The 17733-nt window shown below is 36.3% G+C and overlaps 1 protein-coding gene across 1 annotated transcript; it reads right to left on the reverse strand.

The window, feature by feature from the left end:
• Positions 1 to 46: 46 nt before the first annotated feature.
• On the reverse strand, positions 47 to 17733 carry LOC128490855 (kinesin-like protein KIFC3). The gene is made up of 14 exons (XM_053462962.1): positions 17609 to 17733; positions 16462 to 16689; positions 14411 to 14545; positions 14242 to 14304; positions 12143 to 12265; positions 10417 to 10530; positions 10167 to 10330; positions 8517 to 9168; positions 6869 to 7011; positions 3332 to 3392; positions 2863 to 3071; positions 2313 to 2499; positions 840 to 935; positions 47 to 198 (listed from the first exon to the last, which is right to left on the reverse strand). Exons 2-14 carry the CDS (start codon positions 16672 to 16674, stop codon positions 64 to 66), a joined length of 2295 nt encoding a protein of 764 aa, XP_053318937.1. The 5' UTR covers positions 16675 to 16689; positions 17609 to 17733; the 3' UTR covers positions 47 to 63.

The raw sequence follows: 17733 nt of genomic DNA on the forward strand, positions 1-17733 counted from the left end.
TTGAATAGAAACCATAAATGCAAGACAAGCTAACGTATGGACGTCCTACTTCTCTTTTCCTCGTCAGTGAGCAGGCTTCACGGAGTTCTGCATGGGTTTGCCGAGTGCTATTTGCTGGATTGATGAACCAAACTGAAGCGAGCTTAAAGTTTCTGCAAAATCCTTTATATCAGGGCTAATATTCACGAAAACACATGCCTGTATTAGTTGGGGGGAAAAAAATTACACAAAAGCGTCACTTGCCCATTTGCATCTTATCAGAGCTGGGTGCATCATAGCTGCATCCATTGCAGTACCCCCACTTATACTATTTACATAATTCCTAGTAAACAATACAAAGCTTTTCTAAATACCCATTTTGGATGCTGTACTCTTAAATTTAGAATATTCATTTTCTAAAATAATAGACTATTTCAGGGGTCTATGCTCCCTTTCTTAAAAAAACATTAAAACTGAGATTATTTGTAAATGTGGTATTCAAAAGCATACTAAATAATAATCAGATTAGTTTCTTAGTTGATAGTATTTTTTTTTTACACTATAAAGGCAGCATGCTGCACCCTATAATAAAAATTTAACCCAGTATGAATGCTGTATGAACAAAATGTGCCTTAGCCATTTTTAAAGTAAATGGTTCTCTGAAGATCTGAGCACCACCAGCACACGCCTCTGGCATTTATCTAATTGAGATCTCTAGGGTGTTATATGATCAGTTTGACAAGGTTGTAGTGTTTATTCTAACAGGGATAAAGTAACAAGGCATTCAAGGCCAGTAGACAGAACACTTGCAAATGCAGCACCTAGAAAAAAACATTACTTAATAGTAATTAATATTTTACCTTTGCATGACCACTGAGTGACGGCTGGAGGAGATGGGTAAGTTTAGAGTTCCTGTAGGGGACATGCAGGGAATTACCCTTTAGTGCTGCGAACACCTAAGAACAAACAAGCACTTGGTAAGAAGGTTAGAAAATACGGCAACTGTCTGCATTTAATTTTCTTTTCACGCTACACCAGTTTTTCCAGAAACTTGCTAGACAATGCTATCGTTGACTGCTATTTTTCTTAAGTATTTTAGCAACTGAAGCTGTTGGAACCCTGGTGGTTCCTGGCTGTTTAAGCGGCACAGCCCTGCTCTGAGGTTTGCATGGCTTGTTCATGTGATGTGATGCGTAAAGAAACAGAGCGATAGGGTGCAGGGTAGTCCATCTATAATTTATTTGGTTTGTGTGTGTGATCTGTATGCTGAATGTGCTGAAAATGCAGCCAACTCTTTGTAAGAGGTTTGAGTTTGTTGGCGTACGTGAGAATCGATCAAAGGTACGGTGAGGCTCATGCCAGGGAGATTATGAGTGGAAAAGGGAGTCTGTGAAATTGCCCCACACAGCTGGAATTTCACTTCACGTAACTATCAGTTATTCTGCACCTGTGGATACACATTGTATGAAGCGCTTTATGGAGCTAGTTACTTTGTGGCACTATTTCTCAATATAAATTAAAACTATTTGTTACCATTTCGTGCGGCGAACATGCGTACTTCATTAATTACAAAAGTAAATGAAACAAATTATATAATCTAGAAATGTCCAATATCAAATTTCCACAAGCGTTTCTGTTCTATGATATAGCATATTTGTTCCAGCATCTCTACAACGTATCTTTTAGTGTTGGCTCGGGTTCTCCTAACGTAAAAAGCAGTCTCAAGTACTCCATATGTGCCAGTGTGAATTGGTCCTGAAATGTTACTATGTTGCTGGCACTACGTTCAAGATGCTCTAATATACGCTAACACAGAGGGTTCCACATCACTTAAAGTCTTTTATGTGCAATTTAAGTCAGGGACCTTTGGCTGCTTGTTTTAAACCAGCTACCCAGTCTATGCCTTTTCTAAAATCACACCCTTCATTTTTCAGCTTGTCCCCTGCCAAGTTGGTTAGTGTGTCTCAAACATTCTTGAACTCCTCATCTGTACTGACCCCTGTAAAATACATGTCTAATTTTATAGCCTAAGTCTCTAACCATACTACCCTTATGTACTTACACTTAAAAGTAGATTACTAGACAAGCAGGTTATCAAGAGGTTAACAACACACATGGAGCAAAATCTAGTTTTGAAGGCCTGCTAGGAACACCAGTGGAGACCAGGAGGATGTGGCACAAAAGAAATATGGTGTGGTTGATGAGACCTGTTGGTATCCCAGTTTGTCATCCATATATATATGTTTATTATATAGAATAAACTTGGTCATACAATTTGTGTTTGACTCATGGATAAATCTTCCCAAAATTAGTCAAATAAGATCTAGAGGTACCTGTCCTAATGCAGTCAAAGATTTATTGATTGCCGCAGCCTCTACCAAACGTTGTCCTGTAGCTTCTGTTTTAGAAATGCGTTCTGATCCAGCTAAATCACACAATGTAAGTGTAGCTGACGACACAACACCAGAAATGCTGTCAACACTGTTTACCCGCATGATCACCATCAGATGAGAACGGGAGCTACAGAAGCAAGCAGATGTTAAGAAACTGAAGACTCTCAAAAGTAATAGCATCTCAACACACAACAATTCCAATTTGTATGCACAATGAATCAGTCATTGAGCTTGGATTACTAAATTAACTGGGCAGATGAGCTTTCTAGTGTTCACCCTAAAGATATAGCCTGTAAGGAGTATCATAGTTAACAACTTAACATGCAGTGGTAGATGCTTGAACACCTGACTAGTGCAAATGACTGCTCTTGAATATATATTATTACTTCTTTTTTGGATATTATGAAAATAAATATAGTGTACATGGAGAACCAGAATCAGACATTATTCTATTGTTTCATTGTGTTGGTAAAGATTAATTTCATTTTACCTTTCAGTATTCATCTTGGTTGATGCAACTGTTCTATTCTTTTCACCAAATGACATTGTCTTTTTGATGTCATCTTCTGTAGAGACCTCCATTTCTGTTAACCCCAGCAGAGTCACAAGTTTCCCCTGTGATCTGATCTCCAGCTGTGTGTTTCCATTTTGTGAGAGCAAATCCCATACAGTTTCATTGTAAATCTCAACCATTGAAATCTAATTAATGATGAAAATAGTTAAAATGACATCTGAACAAAATAAAAGAAGCTCTTTGGCTACATGACATATTGCAATCTTAACCCAGGATAGTCTTTTGTTGTAGTAGGAACTCCCACAATCTGGTTGAGGATTATAGGTGTTGTGGTTAAACAAATAGAATTGTTGAGCATTTAGCTACCCCAAATGAAATTGCCCCAGTTATGATAAGCCTACAGAAGATGCAGTAGATCGCAATAAATGATGGCATCACAGTTTACCTTTATCGTATATTTAATTCTCTCTCTTCCTTGACAAATACGCAATAGCTCCCTGATGGACCTAAAACCATTAACAAACAACCAGTGTTAGTATACTTGTCGTAGTATTTAAAGAGAAATGGGGTGACCATATACCAGAACTATACTACAGGTGCTCCTAGGCACAACAAAATGATACACTAATAAGAATCATTAAATACATTTTCTAGGATTCATGAAAAAGGAGTGGTACAGGCAGAAAATGGTGCAGTAAATAGACAGAGATTAGTGAAATATCTAGTGGAAAATCTAGCTCTACTGTTAGTGAGTAGATTGAAAATCTACATTTCTGTAATGGATCAAAGTAACTTTAGCCCTACTGCTCAAGATGATCCATTCCAGTACTGCGCTTTGGGCACACATTGTTTGAAAATAGCTCTTTTCTTGCTTCCAGTGCAGCCATTTTGAAATAATTGTACGCTTGTACGCTTATTTCATAGCACATCCTAACCAAACAGAACCTTATACAGAGTACCATGTTGAAGCATGGGAAGCCTATGCTAATCACATCATATAAAAAGGTAAGCCCCAAGGTGAGATACTGCAAAGAGCACTGGTTATCATTTTCTGGTACCAATTACTTTAATTTACCTCTTATCCAAAGTAGCCCTATTTACAAAGGACCAGCATCTTCCTGATGATCTGGTTACCCCTCTCTCCACTATGTTCGCTGCTTGCATTTATTTCTTCATAATACAGAACAGCAGACAACCATGTCTTTTGCTTTGAATTATTATGTATAAAATATGTGTGTTGATTGTGCATATTTTGCTATTGACAATTAATTGTGATAGACAATAAATAGAGGTTTAAAAATTTAATATATTGAAGAACAGGCCATCACCCTATTAAGGGATGCACTGGAGCTGTTTCAGGGATGGGCTGGCCTAGTGGGTAGGGGGTCTATTTCCCCCCATGCCAGTTCAAAATTCTTCAAACAGGACTGGTCTGACTTGAACTGAAGGCTGGAGCACAGTAGGGTCATGTCACACAATGTTACATGGCCCTAATCTAAAGGTGTGGCTGCTTGTGCGATGTACAAGCAGCTATAAAAAAGTTCTGGACAAGGTAAGTTTGTGATGTGTGAGGTATGAGAGAGTTGTGATGTGAGCAAAGTATGATTAATACTAGATCTGGGTGTCAGTGCAAAATTTGTGTTCTTTTTCATGTATGTTTTTTTGGGGGGGTCTTCGTATTTTCTTCTCCAGTATGAGAAATAGGAGGCTGAGGTTCACCAAGTCTCACACAGAAGAATCTCACTCTGTAAAATGCTCAAATGCAGCACAGCAGTGTCACATAAAGCAGTCACAAAGAAATGGATCCCCTGCCTGCTCTGCTCTTATATAGGCTCTCTTCATTAATAGCTTTTTTTTTCTTTGAAAGATGTAGCACAGCCACTGGACAATCCCTTGGCATGTGGTGACAGAAGTGAGCTGATTGGACAAATGAAGATAAGCTCACTTAAAGTTCCTCCTCTTAGTGCAGGCAAAACATCAAGATTCTCTTCCTCTTAGTGTAATTAAAATGGCAGCCACGGCGAGGGAACAGATGAATGAATGAGGAAAGATTTTCGTATTGCGCACATTCGTTTTTCGTTTTGTCCATTGTTGCATTCGTTTGTCCTTTATTCGGACGAATGGACAAAACAGTAAAATTTGGCACAAAAATGCATTTGTACAAAAAGGAATGCACAAGTCTATATGATACAGTGGGGTATTATGGAGTGAGTTTGTTTTAGTGTAAGTGTGCTTTATAGTGAGTATGTGTAAGTGATAGTTACTGGGGGGAGCAAGGGGCCTAGGGGCATCATAGCTGTAGCTGCCCCACTGGACCAGAAGGTGTCAGTCTCCTCTGGATCCTGTGTATCTTGTGAAGGGCCTCACATAAGGATATACCTTAGCCATTAAATGCCTGTAAAAATATAAAGGTCTATATAATTTATGCTATGGTAGGACAATCCATGTTAAATAGTGATTCTAAGGTTATTAGACTTGAGCCAACATTATTGCTATAATCATAAACTCAGGTTATTTATGTTCAGCTAAGCCACTACTATGTTCATTTGCAAAATGCCATTGTTCAGCATCAATATCAAAATTCTACTACGGCAATTATATTGACCTGCAAGAATGTTCAGTTTCCAAATACAGTTGTTTTTTTTTTATTAGAGCCTAATTAATGTCAGTCAGTAGAATGCATCATACAATCAGTATGTAAAAGCTTTTGTTTTTATTCTGTTCTGTGAGTATTTTCCCTCTCTGAATAACAATCACAGCATCATGCAGCCAGCGCTACCTCTATAAAGCACACTTCTGGGAATAAATTAACAGATGGTGCACTTGGCAACAGAAATGCAAACGAATCCTTAGGCTCCTTTAATAAACTGGTTCACGGTTCTAGAGATCTAACATTTTTATTGTCATGAGTTATGCGTTTAACCAGTTGAAAGCCAGACATGTTGGCTTTGCATTACAGAAGCATTGTTTTATTATGGTGGCACTCCATGTGTAACCTTTTCACTGCAGTACCTGGTGTTAATACATCCTAAACTAAAAAGTAGCGTCTTTTTTTTGTTTGTTTTATAGCTAATTTGTCTATTGGTTCAACAAAAGTAGTTTAATGATCTAGGAAATGTCAGTTCAGCTGATTTCTAATTTAATATCATTGAGTGACATAAATCAGTCTTTGTACCTATAAGATTATTCATCCATTCAAGATGAAGTGCATGATTAGTTAGTAAAGTGACCATCGTATTGTGCTATATTACGAAATAACTGTTTTAAGGTACCAAGACTTATTGTAGTGTTTACTGAAGAGTAATTTCTCAGCTGAAAGAACTCTCCAACTTTGAATTTTCATTCAATCATCTCCACATAATTTTAGTAAGGCTTGAGACAACAAGCAAATAATGCAAAGAAATAACAGTTGTTTATTCCTTATGATATTTAGTGTTTAAAGGATATGCCAAAAAGGTTAAAAAGTTATGAAACCCAATCAAACCCTGATATCAAAACATTTTTTTAAATGTTAGCTTGTATTTCAAAGTAAATGAGATAATAAAAAGGTTTCAAGATACACACATATCATTTTGAGAAGATGAAAGACAGCCAAAAAGATATTATTACTACTACTACTATCAGATTAAAAATAACTTCTTAAAGGGTTGTGCTGTTTTTGGATACTATAATGTTCTCAGGCAGCTGCATATTAGCCATTTGTATGTGTTGTAGCGCTGTTATCTTAACCCAATCTACTGGACAAACACCCTGACTCCTTTCGGTTGTTAACAGAACAGAATCGCTGTCTTAGTCACTGAGCTGACTTATGAAAGCATATGGAGGATCATACTTCATCAGAATTGCCTTAAAGAATGAGCTCAGTGTGGTGTTTGAGCTGGGAAAGTTAGACCTCAGTATTAACAAGTCATGTATGAGGAATTTTAGAGCATAGGGCCATTATACAGTATTATCGCTTAATAGTTAATACAACTGTTCTCACCTTATATTGACTCCTGGTTTTTCCTCATTTCCCATCATGGTGTAAGTCTTTCCAGAGCCTGTTTGCCCATAGGCCAGGATACACACATTATAGCCATCCACACAGGATCTTATAATAGGCAAAGTTCCTTCAAAAACATCTTCCTGCCATAGAAACATACAAAATGTCTATCCCATGCATGTATAAATTCCCTTTATGTGTTAACCTCTATTGCTTCCGCAAAGAGTCTGTCCACTTATCTTCCACCCTCTCAGTAAAGTAAAACCTCCTTACACCTACACCAAAAGCCTCTCATATTTGTCATTTGAAAAGAGATATCTATTTTTTTCAAAGGCTATAAACCATATATGTACCATTACATATTTAAAGTCACTTTAGCATATATATTGCTAAAATATATATATATATATATATATATATATATATATATATATGAGTTATCATTGTTGTATACAGTATATAACTACTTAACACTAAAAATAAATGCAGAAAATATAAAAAACAGCACTATTACTAAAATAGTGCATAATTGAAATACAGTCCCTAAAAGATTTAACAGTCCTATCTCTGTGTTTTTATTGCAGAAGTAACTTCTGTGATGATCGTCACAGACTTGATGTCATATCCTAATCCCAAATCCAAATCGATACTCTGGCCTACCACCATGCATCTAGATATACAAAGAAGGGCAGAATAAGCAGCTGTTTTTTTTTTTAACTATATACAGCATTAGAAACATAATTCTTCATACTGTTGAATGTCAAACCCTTCCTAGAAATATTTGATCATTTAATCTAAATATTACCTTACAACATGAGCAAGTATCACAACCTCATGCTGATGAGTACCATTAAGGACGGAATAGCTGTCCATGAGTGGTGATCTGGCTTATGCACCTCTGTCCCAGGCTAGTAGTCCATGTATAAAGTGGATATAGAGGCAAAAGGTGATCATTGTTAACCTTCTTTGCAAATGGCTATCCAGAGTCCCTTGCAGTTGTGGCAGTCCTACAAGATTTCTGAGGAACAATTCTTCAGGCTTGTCTGGTTGGTGTAGACTAGTGTTTAATAATACCTCTGCTTCCCATGTCTATTTCTGAAAACATTCTTACCCGCCTGGGGTGAATTTTAAAATGTTGCCCCCCCCCTTATTTACCCTTCCTCTCCCTCCGTCCCTGCCGCCCCCCCCCCCCATTATCTACCCTTCCTCCCCCCCTTGTACTTACCTTTCAGCAGTCCTGCGGCGAGTCTCCCTGTTCGGTCTCGGTGCCGGCTTGTAATGCTGAGCGCCGGAAATCTTCCGGCACTCAGCATTACAAGCCGGCACCGAGACCGAACAGGGAGACTCGCCGCAGAGGAGAGAGAGAGGGGCGCCGAGCGGCACACTCGGCGCCCCTTTTTCTCTCTATCGCTTTAAAAAAAAAAAAGGGCTTGGGGCGGCGAGGTGCCGCCCCTTCAAAAGTGCCGCCTGGACCGGTTGCCCCACTCGGCTCCATTGTCGGGCCGGCCCTGTATATATATATATTATATATATATAATGCTGTATATACATTAAATATTCTTCCCTTCATTTTCTGACACTATTCCTAAAAGATTTGCAACTTAAACCCATGGGTTTTAAGGATATGAAACAACCCAAAATATTTTACCTGAGTACATTGTGGTTCAAACACCTTGTCAAATCTGAACTTCTTTTTGCTTCCATTGTGATTAACCAGGATTTCTTCATTAGAAGGAAATTCTAGATGTTCTCCTTTTCCATCATCTCTCCTGCACCGGCAAAAGACGCGAATGTTTCCACGAAGTTCTTGAAGCTGATTATACAGTAACTTCCGCTCTAGAGATTCTCGCTGGTACAAGGCACGGATTTCCTCAAGTTCATGGTTTGATTTCTTCATGTTTTCCATTGTACTCCGCAGACGGGTCAAGTGCTGTCCGATGTCTAATAGGTCGCTTTTTGTATCAATTCGTAACTGGTGGTTGTAAAAGTTAAGATCTCTAGCTTCTCGTAGCAGTTTTCTCAGTACTTCTATTTTCAGCGGTATAGAGCTTTGAATCGGAGTTGGGGCTTGTACATTTTCCCTCTGAATTTCAGACAGGGCAGATAATTCATTTAGACACTTTTCGTGTTCAACTTGTAACTGTTCTACTCTGTCATGTAAACTCTCAGTCCGATGAATAAGGTGTTCTTTTTCTTCCTCAAGGTACTTACATTTTGAGCGCAAACTTTCAAGTTCTTGATCTCGTTCTTTCAACTTTTTACTTACATTTTCAATCTCTTTTTCCTTTTCATATAAATTCCTGAACAAAATCAGAGAGCATTTTTTTAATTGTGAAATAATGGAAAACCAAACCAAGACTGCATTCTTCCCATGTAACTATATATTAGACTTGTGCATTCGTATTTGGGAGAACATGAAAACGGACACAAATGTTGGGTTTTCATTGTTCAAACCGAATACCGAATAAACTAATATGAGGGCAGGTAAACGTACATTTTCGTGTTCGTCTTCGTTAATATCTCCTACCTAATCTCCCTGGTCTCCCTTTCCCCCATACAAGTAACTGCTTCTAGCCTACCTTAAGTATTTGTAGCATAGCAGGGGTTAATGGGAATGGGAATCTGTAGGATCGGCCCAAGAGTTAAAGGTCTGTGAGAACGACTTTATTGCCCTTCATTGGTCGATGCCAGAGGAGGCCCCTGCCAGTGACCAATAGAGTTGCTCATACGGACCTTTAAAATCCTGGCACCAAAGCTTTTGCTAACAGCATTAACCCCGTATTAATCCCTGCTAGAAAACTGACAGAAAATGAAGAGAAAAACGAAAAACAAAGGCAAATATTAGTGGAATACGAAGCCCCCCCCCCCCGAAGACGAACACGAAGACAAAGGAGTACATCATTTGCATTGCCAGCTCAGCAGCTCAGCGTGTTGCTTGAGAAGAGAAAGTCACCCCAAATACTACATGACAGCCTACAATGACAGTGCCTGGGATTGCATACAGTATAAATTAAGTCTATTAGAACAAAGTAGATTAAAATAACGTTTCTTCAATGCTAAACTAAATTTCTGTATAGAGCACTGTTTTTATGCCCAAAGTGAAATATTACTTAATATTAATGGTCTATGCGGTGTAATATAGCACTTATGATTTCCACCTAAATATCAGGCCACGGTTCTCACCAGGCACATGCTTGTGGTTTATATACAGTATGGATGTGTTTGTTGATCTTTCTTTTTTATTCTGAGGATGGTTAATTTTGTATATGTAATGGAAGAAAACAAGCACAGGACATACCGAGTAAGAACTACTGATTCAACATTTTCCTGTCCGGTTATGGTATCAGCCACGCTATCGCCAAATATTGCATAGAACACTGAAATGACTTCATCAGGATCATAATTACTTAGTCTAAGAGCAGCAAGGATTTCTTTATAGTCCATTATGGAAGGTAATGCCTCCTACAAGGAAAAAGACAAGATGCCAATACAATAATTATTTCCACTGTCCATTTGCAATACCCCAATCCACGCTCTTGTATCTTTACCTTCACTTGCTGCACACGCTGTGTGATAAAATCCAAGTTCATTTCCCAAAGCATTGGTAAAATAAGCCAGGCACCAGAATCACTGTCAAAGTATTTGCAAACATTTGTCCTTTCCTATAAAGGAAACAAAATAATCCATTATATCTGGTAGGTTAATATGTTAGTGTGACCATATTAAGTACCACATCTGCTGGTTACTGACAGTTTAAAGCATGCATGTAATAATAACTTAATCCCTTTGCATTATTATGATAAGTTAACTTGTCATGTAGTTAAGGGGCAGTGAGCTTTCCAGTGTCCAGGACTCCGCCTCGCCTAACTGGCGATTGTGGGGTCAGCTGATCGCTGCGATTAACCAATTACATCGATCACTGACTCTCACAGGAAAAATCAATGTTTTGAAACATTGACTTGGTCTCTGTGTCACCCTCTGTACTTCACACAATAATCGTGAGGTACAGAGAATGAAACAGTGTTGCACAGCATTCCAGGAGTTCCAGGGTGCGCCAAAATGATAACTTAATAAAAACAACCATTTCCATTGAGGTCTGTTTTGTAAAAGCACAGTCCTAGATTAATTTCACAGCTTGCTGGGGCAGTCAGGTGGGATCAGAGGATCTCCCTAACTGACCCTTGCCCCCATTGCCTCGTAAAAGCTATACTACCGGCGGGAGGTTGCTAAACTCTCTATGATGTCCTTAATTATTTCCTTTTCCCCTAGAAATTATAGAATTTCACTTTTAATCTCCCAAAGACACAAAAGAAGTAGAGGTGCTGAGCTATCATGTCTGCAATGTGTATATATTCCAGGTGGAACAAGCCCAATGGCAAATGATTTAAGTAAATTAAAAAAATGGTCCAGAATATGGCAGCTGCAGTTTAATGTTGATAAATTTAAAAAGACGCACGTAAAAACCCCAAGTCAGTATATAGAACTGTGGACAATTTTCTGCCAGTTACAATGGGAAAAAAAGACTTAGGAGTAATTATTTCTGCTGACTTACATGTACGGAGACAATGCAATAAAGTGTCGGAAAAAGCAAGCAGGGAGTATAGCAAGACACATTTGTAGCAGGAGGGTGGTTATGCCAATTTATAGATCTCTGGTCTGACCTGACTGAGAGAGTATTTTGTACAGTTCTGGGGACCGCATCTTCAGAAGGATATTGACACATTAGAGAAGGGCTACAAAAATGGTAACTGATTTGCAGGACATAAATATCAGGGAAGAGTAAGGTATCTTAATATGTATAGCTTGGAGAAAACAAGAGACATGGAGGATGCGACAGACAATTTTAAATAAGTAAAGTACAGGGGAGATGTTTATTTCAAATGAGGAGAAGAGGTCATAATCTAAAACTAGAGGGTTAGAGGTTTCGATTTAATGCAAGGAAGTTTTATGTCAGCGAGAGGGTGGTAGATGAATGGAGCAGCCTCCAATCAGAAGTGATAGAGGCTAATATAGTCAGGGAATTTAAGCACGCATGGGATAGGCATAGGGTTATCTTGAATTTAATACAAGACCAAGGACTCATTAAGGTCTGATTCTTTACAAAGGGCAAATGGTTCTTTTCTGCTGTCAAATTTGATTTTTCAATAAAATTACACCAGCCGTGGTGGGATTATTTGCTTTGTGTTATTTCCGTAATGTCATACTGCCAAAGGCTGGATGGATGTCCAGAAGGATTGCTTTTTTATATAATTACTAATCATAAATTCCAAGTACCTCAAATATGTAAGTCATAACCATTCCTTTTCCAGGTATGTATATTGAACTGGTACGTTCACTTTCCAAGTAGCTTGGAAAACCATTATTGTCTTCTTTGATGTTTCCAGGTGTCTTGTCTGGCTACAAAAAAACCCAGGAAATATAAAGTAATTAACTCTGAGGTCTGGTAAAGGATAGACCATTATAAATGAATTACGCACTAATTAGTACCATTTTGACTTGGATAAATTGGTAAACAATTTTCCTGAAAAAGCTGGCTGTGCTACATTTAATTTATAAAATGGAATATTGTCTTGCGCCATTCTTAATTTTAATCCATTCTGAGATAATCTCGAGCCTATTGTTCTTGCAGAAGTATATTGAATACAATAATATAATTGCTCTGAGAATCAACCTTATGATCCAAAAGGTATTTTTTTGAAATTTCAAATTTACTCTATTGAATGCTTTTTCTGTGTCCAGCTATAAGATTACTAATGGAGACTTTACTCTTGTTCTAACATCTAAGATGTCTATAATTTTCCTTAAATTATTTAAAGAAAATCTACCCAGGATAAATCCGGTTTGATATATATGGACTATATCCAATTAGTTTGAATCTTTGAGCTAAAATTGACAAATATAGTTTAATATCAACATTCAGTAAATATATGGGCCTATAATTTGAGGCCCGTTCCTGATCTTTACCATGTTTCTGTATAGAAATAATATTATTTCTTCTGGGATATACCCAGAATCAGCATATATAGAGGAGAGCTAATATTTCAAACTAATATCTTATAAAACATATTATAAATGTCATCAGGGCCTGGGGCTTTAGTTGGTTTTAATCTGTTTATACCGGTCCACGCTTCATTTTCTGAAATAAGTCTATTGATTTTTAACAATTGTGATCTAAAAATCTTTGGGAGATTTATGCCTTTTAAATATTCAACAATTTCTTCCTCCAAAACAGATTTCTGTATGTTATATAGCTTTTCATAAAAGTTGTTAAAAGCTAATACTATTTTATCTGGAGTCAGGAAAATATATTGATTTTGTTTGATTTTTCTAATTTGTTTTCTTTGTTTTTTTTGTTGTTGTTAATGTTGTTTGTGAATAATATATCCTCTTTATTAACTTTATAGTAATAAATTGCATTTAGATATTCCAATTTTCTACTTGTATCTTGGATTAGTAAATCATTCATTTTATTTAATTGTGTTCATTTACAGTATCTAAAGGAGATAATTTATTAGTTCTAGAAACATTATAATATTCAATATATAAATCTGATAATTGTTTTCCATTTTTCGTTTTTGTTTTCAGAACCAAGTTTCATTGTGTATATTCGGATCAAGGCCTTATATGCACACAAAGCCATAGCATCAGAAACCTGACCATTCTAGTTTTCTTTGAAAAAAACAACCCTTCATATTTAATAGTGTTCCTAATTTCTGTAATTTTCAATAAATTATCATTTAACCTTCATGGCATTTTTCTAAAATATTTTTTGATGTGCTCTCAATTCAAGAATTACCATATTATGGTCTGACCATATAATTTTCTTGATAAAGATGTTATTTTATTAAATTGATCAAGGATATTTTACTTAATATCAGGTTTATCAATTGTCTGTATATATAAATGGTCCTGTGCACCCAGTACAAATTATAATGTCACCCGAACTCTGGATTATTGGATTTTTTTAATGCGACCCTGTAACATGCTCTCTAACCTTTTTATAGGAACAATTTGCCACTTGGGGACTACGTTAATAAAATAAGAGAAAAGTATGATATACCTCAGGTGACATCCTCAAATTATTATCTGGGTTATTCAGTAACATTAGTAGACTTGACAGCTAGACTTGATGAAGTCAACATAAAGGTACTTGGGAAATGATTGTTAAAACATAAATTCATTTAAAAGGAGTTAAATGTTCTCAAGCTCTTTTGGGATGTTGCAAATGGGTTGAGACCGCAAGAATTCTGCAATATAAATTTGACTTACACATTACTAGCTGAGAGCAACTAATCAGAGAGGACAAATATGTATCTTGTGCATAATATTACATAGCAATTAATGTATAGTGAAGAAAAAAAATGAAATGATACCTCATTTTCTTGGTGAATGAATTTTCCTTGGCTATAGAGTTCTTCAGGAAATGGCACAATGCCCTGATTTAATAAAGTAGAGTTAGTGAAACTACTTAGATTTGAATTAAATGGAATATAGATGTGTAAGAACATCAAAATAATAGTGGCATTTATAGTCGTCTCTTACCTTTTCATCATCAAAGTACAGTCTAGTTCCATTCTGAGTGAAACATGTATAAAGTGTTCCATTTTTGTGTAAAAAGCTCTCAAAGGTCATTGACACATCTTCAGCTTCCAGTGTTCTCTGCATCGTAGACTTTTCCTTGATACAGAAAAAAATGTGTACATTTTACACATCTACCTAAATAATGAGAAAATTGGATGTGCACATTTCATACAATAACCTTTGACAGAAAACCTTAATGTAGCAAAATGAAAACTCTACAGTTTGCCAGCAGATTTGTTGTGTGTTTTAACTATGATTTAATATACAACAGCACCTTGTATGCTGAATACTGTACATTAAGAGATTAGCAGTCACAGTTTGTGAGGGCTGACATCAGGGAGATACATGCCCAACACCACCAGTATACCATTGATGATATACTGATGATAATGTCTCAGAGAAGGGGCAAACATGTCATAATAATATCTATGGAGTCTATTCAGTTGGGTAGACTGCTGCACAGAGAGCCTAAGTAGCTCAGATAACAAGGAATATTGTAAAACATCAAAGGATGTTCAATATTTTATGGTAGTGCTTTACTTTCCCAAACTCCCCTGCAATGGCAGTAAAAGAAAAGCACAAGGCTGATTCAGCCATCGGCCCACTGGACATTTGCCCAGTATGTCAGATGGGCAGTCTGTGTCTGGAGCAAAGAACAAGACACATCAATCTATCTGCTCCATCAAAAAGTGGTTCGGGACACATACATTATAAGTATTTTTTAAAAAATACTATCTGATTACTGATAGTGATAGTGAAATTTTTGGTTACTGATTATTGATCGGATTCACAGATCATTGTCAGTGGCCTAAACATGCACCTTACAAGTGTTACAGATTTTTTATTCTGATCTGGTGGGTGCGTATTATACACAAGTACTTCATTTTTGGTATAATAAGGTATAATGAATAGGTACTTTGTTGTAATGTTATACCTGTATAATATACACAGATGCATATTTTATTATATTACAGGTAGCTTACTTATTCTAAAAGCTTTGGCAGTTCCTCTTTAATGCACAATATCTCTACCTCCTGCGATAGTATGGTTTTGGTTGTGTAAAAGTAGTAGGTTTTATTCTTACTTAAAATGTGTTTTCTATACAATATGAAATCACTGCTTTCCAAGTGCCCGTTATTGTCCGTTATTGTTTATGTTAACAAAATATGTGTTACAAAAGTGTGGGTCTCTCTTACTCTGGTTGAATACCTCCCAGACTCTATTTGCTTCTTTATTTCTCTAGAGAAAATTCTATCTTTGTATCTCTATGGAGAGAGCTCTCAAAGTGTTGACAGTGAATTTATTATTCTGTGTGTCAAGATTTGAAATGGAATTTTTTGGGGAAGACAAAAAAAAGTTAAAACACAACTCATTTTTTATTCAAAAACATGATTCTCAGTGTATATTTTCAAACTGTTGTGTGCCCTAAACATTAACTCTAGAAAAATGTATTCATTCTTTAACGCATTTATTAATGGGGGTGGGGGGAAGCAACAAGCCTCTTATATGTTTCACACTAGCTGCCAGTATTCATAGGCACAGGGGAGGGCTGGCACTTTCTGGCCTAGGGGGGCAGGTATAGCCGTGTAGCCCCTTTCCTCACACTGGTAACATATACTCTGGCACACATTTACACATACACTCTCACACAAAAATACACATGTATGCTCACACACACACCCTCACATAAACACACATATACTTACACACACTCATAATAACACTTCCTCCTACACACAAACACTTACATAGAGATTCCTATAGACACAAACTTACACATACACAGAGACAGAGCACGGTGACCCGGATTTCACTGAAAGTTCCAAATGAAATTGAAGTTACTACTAGTAATATCCTTTTAATGTATTTAACATTATGCTCTGCTCGGTTTCAAGTGCTCTGTAACATGTACATATACACATTTTGAAATTCCTCATGTTAATACAATAAACCTCCATAATCCTAAACGAGATGATATGTTCAATGTGTCTACAGACACTGATTAACCATACCTCTGTATTCTCTGCAGGCCTACAAACACTTTGTACCATCTGTTCAATGTCTTCTGCTATCTCCTCGTCCTTTGACTGAGTCCTCTGCTTCCCAATTGAAGTGTTATCAGGGAGAGTAGATGCCGAACCATTTTGTATGACAGATGGCCTCTCTTCAGTAGCTTTTATGATATGCTTCTCAGCTGTTTGCCTTTTAGATGCCCCAGTGCCCATATTTTAGTACATACCCTGCAGAAAGTTACTTTTGTTAGCTGAAAGATGACCATTCATTGTTAAAACGGAGGAGGAGAAGTTAGAATTAGAACTGAACATTTTTGTCTCATGCGTCAAGAATTATTGATTTCATAGTAGTACACAGAGATTTATATTGTATAAGCTATTGCTCTTCAGAAAATGTTCTTCAGCTATTTAATATTCCGTTAGGCTGTTTAGTTACAAAAGCAATCAGACTAATAGAAGCGATAAACTGTAAAGGTATTATCTATTTGTGAGATAAACTAGTAGAGAGAAGATAACAGACTAAAAATAAAACATCGGAACATATTAGTGCAAAATGAGATAAAACCATTTTTGTCAATGCTAACCTACATTACTATTTATGGTACTGTATGCTAAAGGAGAAAACCTTTTTTCTCGTAGGAGTTCCCCTTCCCCTTAAGTTATACAAGATTCTAGCAAATGTAAAGGTCTCTTATCTACAGAAAAAGAATGCTTACATCTCAGCATGTTGTAAGATGTTGTAATTTTGACATATAGAATACAGTAATAAAATAATAGAGTAATAACGATTGGCCGTTGTAAGTGTTATAAATATAAATATATATATATATATATATATATATATATATATATATATATAAATATACATATATATATATATATACATATATATATATAAATATACATATATATATATATATACATATATATATATATATATACATATATACATATATATATATATATATATATATATATATATATATATATATATATATATATATATATATATATATATGGGAAAGCAGGCTTTGGCCGGAGCAACTAGTTAGCAAAAACTTTCTCAATAGAAGATACAATTAACTATTTTACACTATGATGTTCAGTGTATTGCAACTAATAATTTGAAAATACAATACAGTTTTACCTTACAGTATTTCTTCTTGAAGCTGTAGTTTCTCTCCAAGTAAACAAACTGTGCATAATATAAATGTAACCAATTGTCACCATGCTAAGAACACTACAGGTATGTGAGAGGAAATCTGGTAGCTG

Source organism: Spea bombifrons, chromosome 4, assembly GCF_027358695.1.
Source record: "Spea bombifrons isolate aSpeBom1 chromosome 4, aSpeBom1.2.pri, whole genome shotgun sequence".
NCBI lineage: Eukaryota > Metazoa > Chordata > Amphibia > Anura > Pelobatidae > Spea > Spea bombifrons.